The following is a 22192-nucleotide window of genomic DNA, read 5'->3' on the forward strand; positions in this document are numbered from 1 at the left end:
TCCATTCCAAAGTAATTTGCCGATGTGTTTTATTAATATCAGATACACAGTGAAAGTAACAAAGTTGAATCTATTCTTTTCTAAGTTCACCAGCCACTTACTTGCATGTATTTAGGGAGTAACTTATGAATTCTGCTTTTATGAATGAGGCAAATACGTAGCCGCAAGAAAACAAGGCAACGCCCGTCTCACATTATAGATCACGATCACTTACACGTAAGTGAATAGGAATATCAGGTAGTTAATGACATGATGAGCAAGCGTGGGAATATGTTGAGTTTAAACGGGAAAAACAAAATAAAAGGGATACATCTGTCCAACAGCGCTATTGTGGCTGCAGTGTGTCACGTGAAAAACATGATGCGTTGCCATGGAAACATTAAGGGTGAGCATTCTAAAATAATGATCGACTAACAAAACTCACTCCTTGTTCCAGAATATTTTAAACCCACCAGTGAAAGGGTTAATAATAGTAGTAAAGCAGCTGTGGTATAGTTACTTTGCATTGCAAGACTAAAGACGTTTTTATTCACTAAAGACACGTTTTATTCACCTTTTTTGGATCCTTCATTTTTCCATCTGTTGTCATGTATAACTGCACTACAAAAAAGCTTTTCTTACTTGGTCATTTCGTCTCGTTTCCAGTCCAAATATCTAAAAAATCTTAAATCAAGACTAGACAAGAAAAAAGGCATGAGAAAATGAAGTGACGCTTAAGTGAACTTCTGTTTGAGATTATATCATAAGATTATTTTTCTTACCCCATTGGCAAATAATTTAGCTTGTTTTAAGCAAATAATCTTGTAATAGCAAGCAAATAAGCTTGTTTTTTTTTTCAGAAAACAAGACATAATTTCTTATGTTATTTCATCTGTCTAGTATGTCTTGATTTTAAGAATTTTTTTAGATATTTGGATTGAAAACATGACAAAACTACTTGGTTAGTTTTTTATTTCATTATTATAACAACTCAGGGATGAGCTTTTTTGAATAAAGGGTTGGAAATGAATGCTTTTCGTCTTTTTTTAAAATCCGATTAATCAAAGAAATAATCAACAGATTAATCGATTATTAAAATAATCGTTAGTTGCAGCCCTATGTTCTATACTTGTATTTTTACATATGATTCATTTAATTAAATTCAAAATACTGTAGTTATTTTCTTAATTTGTAATGACAACTGACAACTTTATTGGAAAAAAATGGCAACAGAGGTTTTAAATAAACAGTAGCATAGTGTGGCATACTTTGATTAATCGTGGTCTTTCTATGGTGCTGGTAAAACCCCCACATCAAACCTGTGGCTCTTTTATGAAATGGTAGTGAATCACATTTTAAATCGCAATTTTGATCATATAATTAGCAATAAAAATTTTATAACTGTTCAGCCATACTTTCCTGTGTCCTCTTCTAGTCCCCAAACAGCAGCCTGGCTTTAATCAGCGGTACAGATGAGTTATCATTTCTGCTAATGGGTCAAACCCACCAATCACAACTGCCTGACCAAGTAATCACCTCAAGTGTTTTGAGTGTGCATAGTTGTGGAATGTGAAGGGCATAATTGTAACTCTGGGTCTCGCTTTGTGTGCTCTAGTATTTATTTGAAACTCGATTATTAGAGGATAAAAGGGGTAGGCAAGGAAATAATCATAATTACGAGCGAGGAACAAGTGCTCCGTCTCTGACCTGCTGTGCTGAATGTTATCTGACAGCTCAAGTTTGAGTTCAGTCTCAGTGGGGAAAAGATTTATTGTTGAATTGTGTGAGTTCTTTTGGTCAATTATGATTTATTAAAGGAGTCAAAAGAGACTCTGAAATGTGGAAAATATAAGCATTTGTAGTTCTTTCATGCCAGATGCTGTCTTCCCGAAGCCACTTGCAAGAAAGGAATATAAATGATTTGTTATTGTATTTTTTTTTCAGTATTTAATTACAAAATGAAAGCACTTGGCAGGTCTGCACTTCCGAATGAAATCTGTTGCGGTTTCATTGAAATATGAATCCAGCATGAACCAAAGACAAACCAAAAAACGGATATGATGTCATAAGATGTAATTGTACTGTAAGATTAACAGAATGCTCATGCCTTTTTTTCTCCCTCAAGTTGTGATTTTGACCATTAAAATTAAATACAGAAACGCATTTCCGTATTGAACGTTTTTCAAATCCCCTAGTTTTTTACTATTTTTTTTTTTTTGCGATTTTTAAAAATGACTTTATCGTGGTAATTCCCAGAAATTTGCTGACAATTTTGTGATTACAAAAAAATCTATATAAATATATTATTTTATTTACCATATTAGGTAGCCTACTATGTTAGGTGTGCAATCAGGCACAATAAAAACAAAAAAAACTTCTTTATTTTGATCTTTTGTCAAAACAAGATCTGACACAGATCTAAAAAGTTAGGGATTAAGCCAAAAAAGGATTTCGTAACTCTTATTTTTATTCACGATCTTACTTTCTCTTTCTCAGATTTCCCACCCCCGGAGCATCTGACATCATGTACCTCACTCCGGACATGCATTAGGGCTTCCCCTACCATAATACACCTAAAAGACGGATTGCAGTAACACTCGTCAATGGCAGGGAAGCTTTTCTCTCGTTAACTGCAGGGAAAGAGTTAAACAAAATCATTTATCAATTTGACGTACATCATAATACCAGCCATACATGTAAAGCACAAATAATGTCCTTCAATTCAGTCACGTCCAGCGGCTGGCATCCTTGAACCAATCTCCATCATTGTAAGCTGCTTGCTTTTCTGTCTGTTCCTTTGCTCCATTTGTTAGATGTTTGCTCCCACTTTCTTTTGCAGACTAAAGCGCGTCAAATGCACAAACGGCCAATTCGCACCGTGTTACTCACTCGATTTGTGCCACAGGATGTCTAATTGCATCTATGCATTGACTTCACTCGCGCTTCATTCGCGTCTGCTAACTGCACAGGCTGCAAAACAATTCCCCTCCCCTCCTTTCCATGTAATGTAATGATTGTGAGGGTGCAGATGAGACGTCATTTTTTTCGAGACACACGAAATAGATGATGTGCTCTGCCTACTGTATGCAAGTCTATAAGTCATGTAAAACAATTAAGTGCAAACTTAAATAAATCTAATTTGATTAAATGGTTTGGAATTGGATGTTTTATAAGATTATTAAAAATTTTTTGTGATTATTTTGTGTTTAAATTTAGAATTTTGTGACTTTGTTGATCGCAAAATCGCGAAAACCAGGGGGTCTTGTTTTTGTTGATATTTAACACACTGTAGTAATCAACTCTGTAGGTTTCAACTCAATTTATATATTTTATACACTGATAAAAATAGCACCACATGTATGCACATACTGTACAACAAACATATTCAGACCAGAACATGATGCTGTTTGGACGGTCAATTAAATCTATTGAAAATATACATTATATTTAGAATAGTTTTTTGTTTTGTTTTGTATCTTTAGGTTTGGAATTCCTTCCCAGCTAACTTGCTCTAATTAGATTCATTACCCCAATTTAAAGCTTACTTATTTTCATTAGCTTTATCTGTGGTAATTTACTGCTGTAAATTTCTTACTGCTGTTGCTTTTATGGTATATTTATTGTTTTTTGTATTTATTGCTTTTTTTTTTGGATGACCTTAATTGGTTTGAAAGGTGTATCAAATAAAATGCATTAAAAATAAATTAGAGTGTTAATGCTAAAAAGAATCAGGTCTAAATATGTTGTTTCGTTTCAGCTTGACTACAAATAAAAGAGAACCAAAACTTCAAGTGTGAGCACAATAAAATGGACTGAAAGCTCACTAGGTCAATGCCATTGTGATTCCTGTGTAAATACATTATTAATGGACAGCCTTGTTTGACATTTCTTGTTGTGTTGTCCTGGACAAGTGCTGAACTGGATTCTTCAGATGTTAGGGATTCATTTTAGTGATCTGTGTTTAAGACTAGTGCAGTTCATATTATAAAGGCGTGTTGTGAGTCTTTGTTGTAATGTAACAAGTTTGGCGGTGAGATTAAGGGTGAGGATTTGATACCGTACGTGTGTGGAATGAGGGAAGAGCTTAACTATTATGTTCGAGTCGTCGATAGTTTCTCTTTATTTTCTTGAAAGGCAAACATCAAGAAGATTGACATCTAAGATCTAAGATCTAAGATTTTCAAAAGTGTGCGAGATGCCCTAGGGGTTTATGTTGAAAACCGACTTGTATCACTATAATGCAAACAACGTTTAAATTACTTTGGGAAAAAAGTGCAGTTAACCATAAAATCTCAAAGGTAATAAAATAATGTTTTATGAAATGAAAAGCTTTTGTCTTTGAACTACCTTTCCTTGAATTGTTTAAAGTTTGAGTTTGGTCAGATAATAAAATTATTAAATCATATTAATCTAATTAAATTATATATAAATATTTATGATTTTCTTAATTAAAAATTCATTTTCTTTTATATACACTCACCGGCCACTTTATTAGGTACACCTTACTAGAAGTGGGTTGGGCCCTTTTGCCTTCAGAAATGCCTTAATCCTTCGTGGCATAAATTCAATAAGGTACTGGAAATAATCCTCCGAGATTTTGGTCCATATTGACATGATAGCATCACGCAGTTGCTGCACATCCATGATGCGAACCTCCCGTTCCACCACATCCTAATGGTGCTCAATTGGATTGAGATCTGGTGACTGTGGAGGCCATTTGAGTACAGTGACCTCATTGTCATGTTCAAGAAACCAGTCTGAAATGATTCGCGCTTTATGAAATTGCTTTATCCTGCTTGAAGTACCCATCAGAAGATGGGTACACTGTGTTCATAAAGAGACGGGCATGGTCAACAACAATACTCTGGCATCAACAAGGCTTTTGTGCCCACTGAACTGCCGCTCACTGGATATTTTCTATTTTTTGGACCATTCTCTGTAAACCCTAGGGATGATTGTGCGTGAAAAACCCAGTAGATCAGCAGTTTCTGAAATACTTGGACCAGCCCGTCTGGAACCAACAACGATGCCACATTCAAAGTCACTTAAATCACCTTCGTCCTCATTCTGATGCGCAGTTTGAACTGACCCAGATAGTCTTTTAAGGTAAGTGGTTGCAAACCATTTATATGGGTAAATTTAAACCAACAAAATAACTTTTGTAATTTAGCAAAAACAAATTGTTCGCAACCACTAGCCTCAAAATTATGTCGTAAATCCAAGGATTTTTTTTTCAGTGTAGGGCTGAACGAGAAATTGACATAAAAATACCTACAAAAGCTGCAATTGTATTGCACATCATGTGACAAAAGTACGGTGCCATAATTAGCAGTAAATCTTCTCGGAAGGCCAGAGGGTACTCTCTCTCTCAACAAGTTGCACAGAACAACCAAACATGCTCAAAAGAAACCCAGGAAATCCCACTACGTTAGAATGATGTAAACACTCTAGTATCTGTAGAACTAGAATAAAACTTCATATCTCATCCAAACTGTATTTGGTTCCACCCAGCACCATTGTAAACCCTCCGGTTCTACTTGCCCCGCTCTGAGCAGAATTGAAACTGGCATCTCTGGTATGGGAGGTGGGTGCGTTAACAAGGATGCTAAAAACCACAGCTTGTAGTTTCTGTTCTTAGGGCACTTAAGGCCAGGGGAGTGAGATTGATTCACACAGTTTCTAGATAAACACCCTAGCTCCTGTAGTACCAGATAGGGCTTTGCAATAAGATATATATATATATAGTAGGAATTACATGAGAAATTAAAACCATCTCTGTATACTTTTTAGCATTCGCAATCCCATCAATTCAGGCAATATTGACAACAGCTCTGGCAGCAATGCAGATCAAACCAAGACAGAAACTCAGTATTTTTCATTCATCTTTCTCTAGCTCTTTCTTTCATATGTCTCAAACAATTAGACTCAAATAATCTAGCTAGAAGCTGTATTTTCTTGTTGTATTTTAATAAGGAGAATGAGAAGTAATATATCATGCCATTCCATCCTCACTAAAACAACAAATTTAACTGTGTGCCAAAGACTTTTGCACACTTATCAGGATATGAGATTTTTGTCATATTGCCCAGCCTGAGTACCAGAATAAAACGGCTTCTCCCATCTCATCCAAACTGTATGTGTTCTGTAATAATTAGGTCATATATGACAGGCATAATAAACGCAAACTGTCACAGTGATTGTTGTTGTTTGCCTCGACCTCACGAATGATGCATGTCTTGTGGTAATGCAGGCCGTCAGACATAAATAGAAAGGGAATTTCAATCAAGTACAGAGCAGATAGTGGGTAAAGCGGGAGAAGAGGGCCTTTCTTACTCTCTACAGTGCGTCATTTCTGGGCTGGTGAGCTTCAAAAGCCGAGAGGGCGAATAAGATGCTCATTGTGTAATCGTGAGCCGCATGAATAGCTATTCAATGCCGGCCGAGGTGATGCTGGGGGCGGGATGCACTTATGCAAAGTGGGAGTTGTGAAATGGTGGTCGTATCAACTGCTGGAGAGCTTTTGAAGGCCAAACTGAGAAGTTTAGCTCACCTTTTTTTTCATTTATAAGACAATAAACGGTACAAAACAGCAGTGCGGCGGCTCTAAAGACCTTCGTTTAGAGCTCCCAGAGGGATTCATTTCTCACGGACACTATAGCATTAAAACTGCTTCGTCTCTGCATCCATCAATAAGCACAAAAGCTTTCTTGGCTCGCACTACTTCCTAATTTCTATAAGATGCTACTTTTTTCATCTTCTCCTGGTTGAGAAGTGAGGTGAAATAAGGCTACTTTCCTGTTTAAACCCAATAATAAGCCCCTCTTATAGCATTTTAAATGTTTTTAAGTTTGTTCCTGCAGTAGATTTATATTCATCCAAATCCAAACGAAACACTTTATTTCCCTCAGTGTCTGAAATAGTTTAAGCATCTGTTTTCTCTAAACCCTACTTTGTGAGAGCCGACTGATCGATCACGCGCATTCTGTTGTGATTACTGCTTACAGCCCCTGTTGGAGACCAAGCACGCATTACCATATCTGAATTTTGGCTCTGGAAGCTACTTACCACTTATAAGCACAATGACACAAATAGTGACAATAGTGTCAGTTATAATGTAATGTGTACTTATGTAATGCATTTAACCATAGATCGTAAAAGATATGGACGTAGTATTCGTGACGTCACCCATAGGTTTCTGAAGAACGCAAAAGAAGCTGCCAGTAGGCGTAGCCAACCGTCGCCATTTTGTTTACGCGTCATTGTAGCGACCGAGAGATGCCAAACAAGGGCAAAGAGGCAGAGTGTGAGTGCAGCTACAGATGCCTGCTAGCATTTTGCTTAGACGGGCTTTTCTTTGGGAGAAACGCTTAATACTTCATTACCTGCGACTCGTTTGTGTTCTGACCACATGTGCTTGGTTGTAAACTATATAAAAGTGTTTAGACTTTTAAAAACACTGTTGTAATACATTGAGCCACTAAACATTGTTCTACAAGAGGAAAATGTGTATTACTTCCAAACAGATATAGTGTGTGTTAGTAAATGCAAGGCTATTTATGAAATCCAGGCATAACACTGTACGACAACGTTTCAGATGACTGTTCTAGAGCCTATAGCTAATCAATCTGTCAGATTCTAGAGTGTATTACATGTCTAAAGAAAATTATAAATGATAAATTATCCTAAATAAAACAAAGACATTTATAGAGATGGTATAAGTATATAATTTCACTCACCTGGGAAAAGAAGGCCACGTTAATAGTTTGTGAGCACAATAATGTGCACACAGCTTGCCATATCATCTGATAATTGGAAGTAATAATTTCAAAAGCAACCGACTGTGTAAAGCCACATAAAACAAAACAAAATTACGAGGTACAGTTGAAGTCAGAATTATTAGCCCCCCTGTTCCCCCTCCCCCCCAATTTCTGTTTAACGGAGAGATTTTTTCAACACATTTCTGAACATAATAGTTTTAATAACTCATTTCTAATAACTGATTTATTTGATCTTTGTCATGATGACAGGAAAATATAATTTGACTAGATATTTTTCAAGACATTGCTATACAGCTTAAAGTGACATTTAAAGGCTTAATTAAGTTAACTAGGCAGGTTAAGGTAATTAGGCAAGTTATTGTATAACGATGGTTTTTTCTGTAGACTATTGAAAATATATACATGGCTTGAAGGGGCTAATAATTTTGGCCTAAAAATGTTTTTTAAAAAATGAAAAACTGGTTTTATTCTTGCCGAAATAAATCAAATAAGACGTCCTCCAGAAGACAAAATTGTTATGAAGCGGACAGGAGACAGAGGTAAGGAAACGTTAGGGTGTTTATTAAATGACAACAAGGAGCACATGAAGGATAGCCAGGAGGATCAGGAGTGATGTTGGGGTCTTTTCCTCCGTGGCTGGGTAACAGGAATACACGAGGATGGACAGCACACACCAGATACAGCTGACAGAGGATGACACAGACTTGGAAGGACTGGAAGACAGGACGATTCGGGTGGACCAGGAAGACTAGGAGGAATACAAGGAGAACAGGTAAGTAAAGCGTTTGTTTTAGCTGAGGATGACTACGCTGAGTGGTCGCTCAGTTGTCCGCTTTCGTCGAGACGAGCCCGGACAATGAGCGACTGGAGTGCTGTGCTTTTATCTGGTGCTCGTGAATGTGATGCAGCTGTGTGCTCATTAGAAGTCAGGTGATGGTGATCTTCGTGAGTGGGGATCGTGAGAGCCTGACCAATCCGTGACAGTACCCCCCTCCCCAGGGCCCGCTCCTGAGGGCCGACACCTCCGACGCCGTGGTGGTCTCCCTCTGCCTCTAGGCGCTGGGAACTCAGGGTGGCTCTCATGAAACTCCACCATGAGACTAGGATCGAGAATATCAGCTCTGGGAACCCATGTCCTTTCTTCGGGGCCGTACCCTTCCCAGTCCACCAGGTACTCCAACTGGCCACCACGACGTCGGGAACGCAAGATCTCCTTCACTGCGTAGACGGCTCCTTCTTCTAGGAGCAGTGGAGGAGGGGGTTCCTCTTCGTGGTCAGGCTCTGTGGAGGGAAGAACAGGATCGTGATAGGGTTTCAGGAGTGATACGTGGAATGTAGGGTGAATACGGTAGTGAGAGGGTAATTGTAGTTTGTAGGTGACGGGGTTAACCTGTTCCACGATGGTGAAGGGACCAACAAATCGGGGACTTAACTTGCGAGAGGGCAGTCGCATGCGTATGTCCCGGGTGGATAGCCACACCTTTTGTCCGGGTGTGTATCTGGGTTCTTCAGACCTTCTTCTATCGGCGGTTACCTTGCTTCGACGGACTGCCCTCTGCAGATGTTGATGAGCCTCGTCCCAGACTCTCTCGCTCTCCCGGAACCAGTGATCCACTGCGGGGACATCAGATGGTTCGCCATCCCAGGGAAAGAGCGGTGGTTGGAAGCCCAGGACGCACTGGAATGGCGTGAGTCCGGTGGAGGGTTGCCGCAGTGAATTTTGGGCATACTCTGCCCAGCCCAAATACTGGCTCCAGGAGCTCTGGTGACCACTGCAGAAGGTCCTCAGGAACCGTCCCACCTCCTGAATCTTCCTCTCTGTCTGCCCGTTGGTTTGGGGATGATATCCAGAAGAGAGGCTGACGGCCACACCTAGGAGCTTGAAGAAGGCTTTCCATAGACGTGAGATGAACTGTGGACCTCTGTCCGACACAATATCTTCTGGAATACCAAATGACCTGAAGACTTGATTAAAGATATTGTCGGCTGTTTCAAAGGCTGTGGGAAGACCTTTCAGAGGGATTAGTTTGACAAACTTTGAGAATCTATCTACGATGACTAGAATACAGGTATTACCTTCTGACGAGGGGAGGTCAGTGATAAAGTCCACTCCTAGGTGTGACCAGGGACGGTTCGGAATCGGCAAGGGATGGAGCTTTCCAGCGGGTAGATGACGTGGGCTCTTGGATTGGGCACAGTCCTTACAGCCCTGAACATATTGCCTCACATCCCTTGCCATGTTTGGCCACCAGAATCGTTGGGATACTAGCGAGAGAGTATTGTTGATCCCTGGATGTCCAGTGCCTAGCGAGGTATGTAAGGAGTGGATCAGATCTACCCGGTGTTCAGGTGGTATGAACTGCCGATGAGGAGGGCATCCCGGCGGAGCAGGGGCTTCCGGAGTGGCAACGACTGGAGGAGCGTTCCAGGTGATCGGACAAATGGAGATGTGTTCGGGAAGAATCTTCGTTGGGAGTTCTTCATGATCGTGATGCTCGTGTAAACGAGAGAGAGCGTCTGCTCTTAGATTCTTGGGTCCTGGACGATAGGAAATGGAGAAATCAAAACGTGAGAAGAAAAGTGACCATCTGGCTTGACGTGGACATAGTCTCTTGGCCTCTTTGATATATTGGAGGTTTTTGTGATCTGTGATCACCTGGAACGGATGTTTGGCTCCCTCCAACCAGTGACGCCACTCCTCCAAGGCTAGCTTGATTGCTAGAAGCTCCCTGTCTCCTATGCTGTAATTCTGCTCCGCCGGGCTCAACTTCCGAGAGAAATAGGCACAGGGATGCAGTCGGGGCGGTGTATCATGATGTTGGGATAATACTGCCCCGACGCCGGTGGTGGATGCGTCCACTTCCACCACGAAAGGAAGATTTGGGTCAGGATGAGTCAGGAGTGGGGCCCTTGTGAACTCCTTCTTAAGAAGGCGGAAGGCTGCGGCTGCTTCTTTGGTCCACTCCAGTCCTTTGGGTTTACCCTTGAGGAGATTAGTGAGAGGTGATGTAATCCTGCTGTAGTCCTTGATAAACCGTCTATAAAAGTTAGCAAACCCAAGAAACCTCTGGAGCTCCTTAATGGAAGTGGGTTCTGACCAGGATAGAACAGCCTCAATTTTCTTCCCATCCATACGTATACCTGTTTGGTCAATGATGTATCCCAAGAAATGAATCGACTTCTGGTGGAATGAGCATTTCTCCGCTTTGAGGTAGAGGTGATGTTCTCTCAATGTGTGTAGGACCTCCGCAACGTGTTGGCGATGTTCGGCCTCACTCCGGGAGTAAATGAGGATGTCATCTATGTACACTATTACAAAGTGGTGAAGAAACTCCCGGAGGACTTCATGAATGAAGTTTTGGAATACGGAGGGGGCGTTGACCAGACCGTAAGGCATGACCTCATATTCATAGTGGCCAGTAGGGGTCACGAATGCTGTCTTCCATTGGTCCCCCTCACGTATTCTTATCAGATTATACGCGCTGCGGAGGTCCAATTTAGTGAAGACTTTAGCTTCTCGGAGCTGTTCCAAAGCGGCTGGTACCAGAGGAAGGGGATATCGGTATTTTACTGTACCGTTATTTAGGACCCTGTAGTCGATGCATGGACGCAGCCCTCCGTCCTTCTTGGCCACAAAGAAGAAGCTTGAGGCGGCTGGTGATTTTGAGTGACGTATGTACCCCTGACTCAGAGCCTCCCTTATGTAATCTTCCATTGCCTGATTCTCTGGAAGCGAGAGCGGGTAGATCCTACCTCTTGGCAACTGGGCATCTGGAACTAGGTCGATCGCGCAGTCCCATGGCCGATGCGGCGGTAGCTGGGAAGCTCTCTTGGGGCAGAAGACATCATGAAAGGAGCTGTACTCCTTAGGAATGTGGATAGACTGCTTCTCAGGAGGACTCTCGACCGATGTTGTAAACAAAGAAATGGGGTTCCGACCTTGAAGAGGGAGATTTGGAAAACAGGTAGGTGTACATCCAGATCCCCATTTCTTTATCTCTCCTGTGCCCCAAGAGATGATGGGATCGTGCTTCACCAGCCACGGGCGCCCTAGAATGATGTCCATATTTGCACCCTCCAGAACCAGAAATTGAATCCTCTCTTGATGTAACAACCCCACTTGAAGAAGGATGTCTTCGCATTGTCGATGGATACGGGTCGAAGATCGAGTGCACTGGGTTATCGGTTGTATCTGGTATATATGCGAGGACGCCTCAGTACGTAGGTGGAGTTGACGACAGAGGGATTGGGAGATGAAGTTCCCTGCTGACCCGGAGTCGATGAGGGCTGTGACAAGGAGAGAAATAGAGGCAGTAGTTATTTGTACGGTGGTAGTAAGTGGTTTACATTGTTCAATATTCGTACTGAATACACTCACTGAAGTCCGAATGGGACGAAGGGGACACTCCATACGGGTGTGTCCACTGACACCGCAGTATAGACACAGACCCCGGGTCAGCCTCCTCTGTCGTTCCGCTGATGTCAGTCTTCCAGACTCTATTATCATGGGTTCTGGTTCTGGAGAGGCTGTTGACTCAGGCGATTGGAGGAGTGCAGACGAGGGGGTGATGGTGTCCTGTTGATAGGAACGGAGACGATCGGAACATCGGAGAGAATGTTGGATGAATCTCTCCAGACCCATAGTATCATCTAATGTGGCCAGCTGGATTCGGAGAGTGGGTTCCAAGCCGAGCCGGTACGTGGTCAACAACGATCTCTCATTCCATCCACTTGCAGCTGCTAGAGTGCGAAACCGGAGAGCATATTCCTGTGTAGATAGAGTACCTTGCTTTAGATGATACAGCTGCTCTCCAGCGGCTACTTCCCCATCAGAACGTCCAAACACCTCTTTGAAATACTCCGTGAAGGTAGTGATGGAATTCATGACTGGCCCGGCTTGGTTCCAGATCGTCTCAGCCCATTTAAGTGCAGGCCCAGAGAGTAGTGATACGATGTAGGCGATCTTTGACTTATCTGTGGGATATAGAGAAGGTTGCATTTCGAATATGAGGGAACATTGTAACAGAAAACCATTGCACTCCCCCGCTCCGCCTGAGTAGGGCGCTGGTCGGGCCATGGGACTGGAAGGAAGGGCCGAAGAAGAAACTGTGGAGGCGGAAGTGCTCGGTGCTGGTGGTGCGTTGGAAAGTGGAGCTGGTGGCTGTAGAATCCGCTTCAACTGGTCCACCAGCTCTTGAAAGTGATCGGGGGTGCTCATGTTGTCGTCGTTATTGGTCCGGGCTTCTGTTATGAAGCGGACAGGAGACAGAGGTAAGGAAACGTTAGGGTGTTTATTAAATGACAACAAGGAGCACATGAAGGATAGCCAGGAGGATCAGGAGTGATGTTGGGGTCTTTTCCTCCGTGGCTGGGTAACAGGAATACACGAGGATGGACAGCACACACCAGATACAGCTGACAGAGGATGACACAGACTTGGAAGGACTGGAAGACAGGACGATTCGGGTGGACCAGGAAGACTAGGAGGAATACAAGGAGAACAGGTAAGTAAAGCGTTTGTTTTAGCTGAGGATGACTACGCTGAGTGGTCGCTCAGTTGTCCGCTTTCGTCGAGACGAGCCCGGACAATGAGCGACTGGAGTGCTGTGCTTTTATCTGGTGCTCGTGAATGTGATGCAGCTGTGTGCTCATTAGAAGTCAGGTGATGGTGATCTTCGTGAGTGGGGATCGTGAGAGCCTGACCAATCCGTGACAAAAATATTATCAGACATACTGTGAAAGTTTCCTTGCTCTGTTAAACAACATTTAGGAAATATTTAAAAAAGAAAATAAAATTCAAAGGGGTTGCTAATAATTCTGATTTCAACTGTATATGCCGAGTTCAGCAGCTAATCAGCCGGAATCAGTTGAGGTGAAGTGACTGCGACCAGCGAGACCTAGCTGTCACTCAAGTGGCCCCGCCCTTATTTATGCAGGCTTAATCTAAATGAAACGAATGACTTATAAAAAAAATTCACCCCCCTCACAGTTGTCATGAAAGGTAATATTAGCTGTATAAACCAAAATTGTTCTTTGTACCAGGCTTTAAACACCTTTTTTCTGCTGTAAAGTTGGCCATTTTAACAGTGCACTCAATAGAAATTTGCTCTGTTATGGAGCCAGGACTAGCGGAATTTCGATGAATTGCAGTTTCAGTTAGATTACTTCCGTATTTGCTTCACGAGGGAGAGCAGGAGGTTGCTGCTTGCATTTACCATGTATGGCCATACACCCAAAGCACTTCACAATCATGAGGGGGGTTCTCTCCACACCACCACTAACTTTACTATATCCATTCAATCTGAAGTTCTCAACCTTTGGAACGTATGCAAAATGAACAAAGTGTAAATAAATATATGATAAAAAATGTAAATAATCTCATAAAACACCCAATTCTAAACCATATAATCAAATTAGATTAATTTCAGTTTGCATTTAATTGTTTTACAGGACTTGTAGACCTGTGATGTGCAGTGAGGTTTGTGGCTGGTGAGGCACCGACTCTTTCAGTTAGAAGTCAGCTTTACAAACATATCCACCCCATATATTTGCCAACTACCGATTGTGTTTCATATCTCATATCAGCATTCTTTCCATACACATGGCAAGTACATATTGGGCCAAGGAAGAATGTAAAATATATAACGATTAAATATGCTTCCCAAAAACACCCAGCTGGATGCTACAGGCAACTATAACAAGCGACACACACAGCACCACGGCGGATGCACTCTCTCACAAATAAACGGGGGTTAATAATTCAGGGGCGCTAATAATTCTGACTTCACCTGTATATACAGTACATGATGTGCATTGTAGTTACCACCGGGAAACTAAAGCAGGTTTAGTAATGCATACTTTTTACTTGAGCCCATTTTTCAGGCTGTACTTTACTTTTACTTGAGTACAGAAGTGTAGTCAGTACTTAAACTTTTGCCAGAGTCATTTTAAACAAAAGTATCTGTATTTCTACTTGACTAAAGGATGTGTGTACTTTTGCCATCTCTGGCCCTAACACACAGGTGTCAAGCAAAGTCAGTCCCTAGACGGCCGCAGCTTTGCACAGTTTAGTTCCAGGCCTAATTAAACACACCTGATCAAACTAATTGAGTGCTTTAGATTTGATTGATACCTACAGATAGGTGTGTTGAAGCAGGGCTGGAACTAAACCCCTACCCTACCCTTTTATTTATTTTTTAGTTTTTAGTTTTTGATGACAACTTCATTTCTGTGTGCACTTCTTCACGTAAAAGAATCTGTTATATAGCGCAATATATCTGAAAACAGATCATAAGGCACTTTAAATGTAGACTTTGAGATGCAATTTATATTGATTTATTCATGATGGTCTTGTTCTTGTGTTGTTTTGCAGAACGAATCTCGCATTCTTCGCGTCAAGGTCATTGCTGGCATTGATCTTGCGAAGAAGGACATCATTGGTGCCAGGTAAGGAAGAACTAAAGGAGGTTTTCCGGAGACACTGTGCACCGCCGCACCTGTTCAGTCTGTTCACTCATTCATTAGCAAATGCAAATGTTGGAACCACTTGTATATCTGTTAGTGTGTGTGTGTGTGAGTGTGTGTGTGTATTTCCTTCTTTAGTTATGTGCCACACCAACAGAGCTGCACTCTGTGAGGCTTTCTCTCAATTTAGACAATAGACTTATCCAAACAAATGATCTGTCTGCCAGGAAAGGAGCACAAAGGAAAAATGCTTGGCTGATCTGATTTGTGCAATGCTGCAAGTTCTATTTGTTTAACTTTGAAGTTGTCAGATCCTAAAGTCAGTTACTAACAATATCATTTTAGATGCAGAGAAAGTGTTTGATCATATTGAATGGTCATGCCTTTTTTTTTTTTTTGTTTGTTTTGGAGAAATTTAACAAAGGTGAAAATTTTGTGTAGTGGATCAAAGTGCTGTATACAAACCCATGCTCTGCTGTATTGACGAATGGCCTCAGATCTGATTATTTTCCTAGGCAAAGAGGCCCCAGGCATGGTTGCCCCCATCTCCACTTTTATTTGAGATGGCTATAAAGGCTCTAGCTGAAGCAATCAGGGGTGCATTTCACAAACAACGACATGACTTACGGCTGAACTGTCATAGTACGATCCATCCAATGAACCACGTGAGTTATAATGTAAAACGTCCATAATGACGCTCTAAACAGGGTGGAGTAACAACTACTTTAGAGTAAACTCCTATCATTTTTTGTGAAAATTATATTGTTTTACACGCACAGGCATTTAAAAAAAAATCCAATATTAGTTTTGGTAGAAACATGCACTCGTTTTCCATATTAATTGAAGTACATGTAAACGACACATATAGGGCCTGTGTTCTTTTACAAATATTATTGAGAATATTCCATATAAAATCACTTATAAATCCATAAAAATCATATAAACTGTTAATGGTTGTAGGCCTAATTTACAGTAGGCTATTTATTAAGAAATTAAATTATATTTATTATTATTAAATTCATTATTATTATTTCGTAGGATATTGTTTATTTTTATTTATTTTTTGTTTTTTTTGAAAAGTCTACTTTTTTACACATTCGAACCACTGCAGAAATCTTCTTGCCAACAGGCCCATGTCATGTACAGTTCAGATAAATTTCTTTATAAATAACCTATTATGAATTAAAAGCATTAACATGCTATATATTTTTTGTTTTGGAGATGTAACGCAAATTCTGCTTTTAAATAATAGATCACCTATAGCTTTTGTCATGAGCCACGGCTGTGTTCAAAATGGCATAAATGTTTTCAAAGTGCTCTACGAAGGGAACGCAACTGTCAAAATTAAGGTAAACTAAAACTGAACTGTAAAAACAGGCCTACTTTGAAAGCAAATTACACCTAAGGGAGATGACTTTAATGTTTTTTTAATCATTCCAAGTTTAAATGTTAGAATGTTCTAAATGAATAGGGCATAGGGGGATAACGGGGAATAGAAAACAACCAGGAAATAGTACAGTTCTAAGTACAGCTCTCAAGGCCTAGTTGCAAGCATACAAGTTTGCGAATATTGTTTAAATCAGTATCGTTTCAAGCAGCTTTACAAAACGGTGCACATTATTGCAGTACAATCAAAATCAGAAAAGTTATCAGTTACCATAACTTTATTAGTTACTGTATAAACTGCAAATGTTTTACAGCAAGCATGGTAAACAGGATTTTCATCCATGCATTTATTAGGCGGTCATCACCTATATCAGTTTACATTTATTGCCCCTGAAATGCTGAGCGGTGTAATTTGTCCATGGCTGTTGATTAGCTAGCTAATAAATAATGTGAAGGGTGAAGTCAAAAAGGATAGCTTGCATTTACAGCTTGTAAATTAGCAGACAAGGCTTGCCATCCTTTCAAAATTTTCATTGAGCTGGGTTATTTTTTAAATGTACTACTATCACAAATTTTGTTGCAAATTTTCTAATGCAAAATTTAGGTAACTTTGACTTCTTCTCTGACGTTTTTTTAACTTTCTAACTTTAAACTAGCATTTTATTTAGTTTTTGGAGTTAGAGGTTTTAGAGTTGTGACTTGTTAGAGACCCAGCAGGGGCAGGTAACCTTTGATACCAAACCATTTCAATTCTTAGAAAGCTTAACAATTGACACCTAGTCACAAATTTCCAAGAGTTGAACTTCAACTTTAAAGTGAAGGTGCTTGGCCAGAGTGTGTATACACCACTTAGATAAATAAGGCCTTATCTGATCTCTATTGCATAATGAACTTATATTTGTTTTTACAGCTTAACAGACCAGTTTATTTCCTTCCCTTTTTTCACACAGTCAGAATCACTTCATTTAGTTCAAGATAAAGAGGAAAAATCACTCATTAGATTTTTATTTGTGATTTGCAGTGTTGTATATCTTCAAAATATTCTGTGTAATTATGTTGCCCAAGTAAAACGCTAAGGAACATTTTAGAAGTATTATTTGTAGCTTACACTATTGGTCAAAAGTTAAAGGGAAATATGATTTGTAAAAATGTTTTTAAAGGAATATTAAGATAACGAAGGCCTCATTTGTTTGATTTAAGGTGCAGAAAAATTGTAATATGAAATATAAATAGATTTTAAAATATAATTATTAAAGAAGCGTACGTCTTTGTAAATTATTGCAATATGTCCTATTTGATTCCTCCTTAGCTTCTACTGTCAACAACTTAAAAAGCACTTAATGTCAAAAAGATATCGAAACGCAAACTACAAAAGCATTGTCTGTGTGATGAAGTCTATTGGAAAGAGGAATTCTATTGGAATTGATTTTATGCAACAGTTAAACAAGAAGTGAGTAATTTAGACACTATTTTGTATGTTTTTTTTGTTGTTGCTGTTTCGCCAGTGAAAACCGTTTCAAACGAAGCCAGAGCAGAACATTTGTGCTTCTCTGAGCAACACTGTAATGTTTTGTTCGTTAACGAATCTGTTTTTGAATAAATCAAGTGAGTTGCTTCATTCAGTTCGGTTTTTATTTGTTATTAGTAGTGGTATAGAAAAAATCTGTGTTTTTATGTATAGTAGAGTTTGAAAGACAGCTAAGAAATGGCATTTGCAACATTTTATTTGTTGCCTTTGGAGTATTTTAAAATTTTGAGGGTCTGTAATATTTATAAATAAATGTTTTTGATAGATATTTACTTTCCACAAGGATGCATTTGTTGATTTAAAACTTATATAAAACAGTTCAAAATGAAAATGATCCCCCCACCCCCTCCAAATAAAAACAAATGTATCTACAATCTGTGGTTTCAATATTTCTGCTTTTAATGTCATTTATTTATCCATGCCAAACCTAAACCAGCACAAAAGCACTCACTAAATGTGAATGATTCTCTTAGAAAAAAAAAATAAAAAATTTTGTCAATATTGTAGACCCCTATAAACCAATATGATTTCTTCTGCTATTTTCTATAAGTGGTTATCTCATAGTGCCTGGTCACTTTTATTTTTTCTGATCTGATTTGTAAAAATTATTCCATGAAAATAACTTTTGATAAATGTTATAATAAACATAAATGAACATTTAACCACATCAAAATGTCCTCTCTCCTAAACGTATAAGATTCCAAATTCCTCACTATATGCAAATTTAACTGTTACGTCTACAAAAGCGTCAGATAACCACATTAACAGTAAAAATGTTACATTTTGACCAGCAACAATCAAGAATGTAGGATTAGATGGTGTCATGGCTTTGTAATCAAAAAATGTCATTATAATGGAAGTCAATGGGGCAAAAACAACCACCAACATAAAGAAAAGGTAGAAAATTTGCAAATTGTTGAATTTTTAAAAATATTTTCAAAGCATTTTCCCAAAATATGTGTCAAAATAAGATGTGACCCCAAAATCATTTCCAATTGCTGAAACACAGAGAAAGTTGAGGCCAAATTAAAACTCAAAATCACCCCAGAGTGGATGAAAACATCCTGAACAGAACATGAGGGTTAAAGTCATCGTGTTTTCGATTCATACTCTTATAAACAACATGCCTGAAAAAGTCCAATATAAAATTTCCAGGTTTTTGTATCGAATCAAGGAAGAAATGAGGTTGGAATGGCTTGTATTTGTGTTTTCTCTGTGCTTTCGCTCTCTCTCCTGTGGTGTAGACGTCACTGCTCCTTCTGTTGTCACTGTCTCATCTTTTGTAGACTCCAGCAAACCTGTCTGCTCCAATTTGTGTGTGTGTCTACACTGGTTTGGGGGGTTTACAAGGACAAAAATTTGTATAATGATATGGGTATTGCCTACACTGTAAACGATTTTTGTAAATCACACAATGTTTAACTGTAATGTGAACTGTGTTTTACTGTAGGACAGTTATTCAGTATGTTACTGTATTTTAAAGATGCATTTCGAAAATTACTCTATATTTAACTGTAAAGAAATACAATACTGTACATACATATAGAGCAAGATGGTTCTGTAAATGTTAATACAGTATTTTGCTGATTTACAGTAAGTTACTGGTGAACTGCTGCCAGTAAGTTACTGTAGATTCTACAGGAAATGGTTAACAGTGTAGTTGTACTCTAAGATGGTTTGTAGGTGGTTTACTCTATTAAAATACTTATCATATATAACAGCTGCACCCTTAATCGTGATTAAAATGATCGTCATCGCTATGATAGTATATGCATTGTTCATATCAGAGAATTGCAGTAAATTCAATTTATTCTATGTGCCAAGTCTTTGTGTGATGCACGCATAGGTTGTTTATCCAAATCTGACCAATCAGACAAGGCCTTTACTTGACTTGTCATTTTGAGTATAGGGATATAGAATAAGATCATGCAGAATGCGTACTTTATAAGCACTAATAAAAAGCTAATATCCTTATAATCAGAAGACCGTTGACACTAGTTAATAGTTAGAATTGGTCCCTATACAAAACTATAAATGGTTGAAAATGTGTTAGAAATGCAGTCAAAAAGCAATAATTTCTTTAATAAAGGTATTTAATTCAAGTTTATTTGTATAGCACTTTTCACAATAATTGTTTCAAAGCAGCTTTACAAAATGTGCACATTATTGCATTACAATCAAAATCGGAATTGTGAATGTTATTAGTTACCATAACTTTATTAGTTACTAATAACTTTAACTAATTAACTAGTAACTAATAGCTTTTAACAGTTAAAATTATTATGTATAAACATAGTTAACCTGCAGTTATATAGTATACAGGTGATGACTATGTGTACATGTTCAACGAAGTGTGTTGAAAATAGTACATTACTTTTTTTTTTTTTACTAAAATTACATTATTTACAATATTTTAAAGTGTTATCTTCATCCCCAGCTTTCTAGTAGTTGCTGTTATGTGAATGTAAAGCTGCATATAAATACTAATGCAATGAGAAAAGAGAGGAAAAAAATGACCAGTCAATAAGAATCTGAATATGTTTAGGGTTTTCGCTCATTTGTGGGATTTTAAAGTCTAAATGTTTGCACCTTAACATCTTTAATTAGATCAGAAAAATATCTATTACCTCTTTATTTTAGTATGATCGTACACTGTAAAACATCTTGCTGCCTTACTGTTTTAGTTGAATCAAAAAAACTTATAGTCGTCTCAACTTACATCAATCAAACTGACTAAAACTATTACTACTTAAACCTTTGTTGAAACCTGATTAACTTTATTAAAATATGTTGAAGTAACTTAAAAACATTTGTTATGACTTTGTCATGTATTTTTTTAGTGTAACATAAATAATAATACAAAATGCTAATGAAATGGTGTTTTGCAAGTTAGCTATATAGTAAGAAATATCGGTATTGCAACACTCAACAACAAAATCGTGCATTTTCCCAGTTTTGTGCAGCCCAACTTTTTTTGTGAATATTTATTTGAGTTTTTGCATTTAAACTTTAAATCTGTATAGAAAAATTCTGTGTTTTTTTTATATAAATAGCAAAGATGGAAAGACAGATAAGAAATGGTATTTGTGACATTTACATAGCAGTATTGTCTGTAGCTTTCAATATTTTTAAAACTATGTAAGATTTATAACTAAGTTTTTGAAAGATATTTACACTCTCAAGTCCCCAAGGATGCATTTGATTAAAACTGCATGTGATAGTTTAAAAGGAAAATCATTCACCAAAAAAGCCAAAGCAGAATATTTATGCAGTTGTAAACTGTGCTTTGAATATTTCTGCTTCTAATGTCCTAGTTATTTATCTATGCCAAACCTAAACAAGCACAAAAGCACTAAATATGAATTATTGTCCTAGAAAACACACAAACAAATACAAAAATAATTTATATATATATATATATATATATATATATATATATATATATATATATATATATATATATATATATATATATATATATATATATATATATATATATATATATAATTATTAATTGTATATATTGTACACCTCTATGGACCAATACCATCTTCTGTTCGGTCACTTCATGCTTTTTTCTGATCTGTTTGTTCCCCAAAAAATTTTTTTTAAAAATGTTATCATAAATTATTTAAAGTTGATATGTTAAAAAAAAAATAACAACTGACCACATAAATGTCTCCTCTTTGCTAAATGCATATGATAAAGCATATATGAAATGCCATTCTTGGTGTATTTAATCTAACCTTGACATATTTAATAAATTCTGTTTATTTAAGTAAACAATAATCTTGGTGGCTTACTGTTTTAGTTGAATCAAATTGACTTTTCTAGTCGTCTCAACTTACATCTATCAAACGGACTAAAAATTTTAACTTAAAACTTAACCTTAAACTTTTAACTTAAAACAGTCCATTACCCCTCCACTATCACAACCACGGCATTAAAAGAAAAGAATAAAAACAATGAAAAAACAATATATACCTTACCTACACATATACACACATTAAAAGTACATCAGAAAAGTAATAAAATAAAAAAGTCAACTAATAATAAT

General features: G+C 38.2%; 1 protein-coding gene across 3 annotated transcripts in view; it reads left to right on the plus strand.

Annotated features, from left to right (window-relative positions):
* Positions 1-22192, plus strand: part of nedd4l (NEDD4 like E3 ubiquitin protein ligase) — a 160998-nt gene that overhangs the window by 22435 nt on the left and 116371 nt on the right. For all 3 annotated transcript variants that reach the window (XM_056447082.1, XM_056447083.1, XM_056447084.1), the window contains exon 2: positions 15130-15203. In XM_056447082.1, the coding sequence (XP_056303057.1) occupies positions 15130-15203 (74 nt within the window). The remainder of the gene's footprint in view (positions 1-15129; positions 15204-22192) is intronic.

This window comes from Danio aesculapii, chromosome 21, assembly GCF_903798145.1.
Source record: "Danio aesculapii chromosome 21, fDanAes4.1, whole genome shotgun sequence".
NCBI classification, from domain to species: Eukaryota; Metazoa; Chordata; class Actinopteri; order Cypriniformes; family Danionidae; genus Danio; species Danio aesculapii.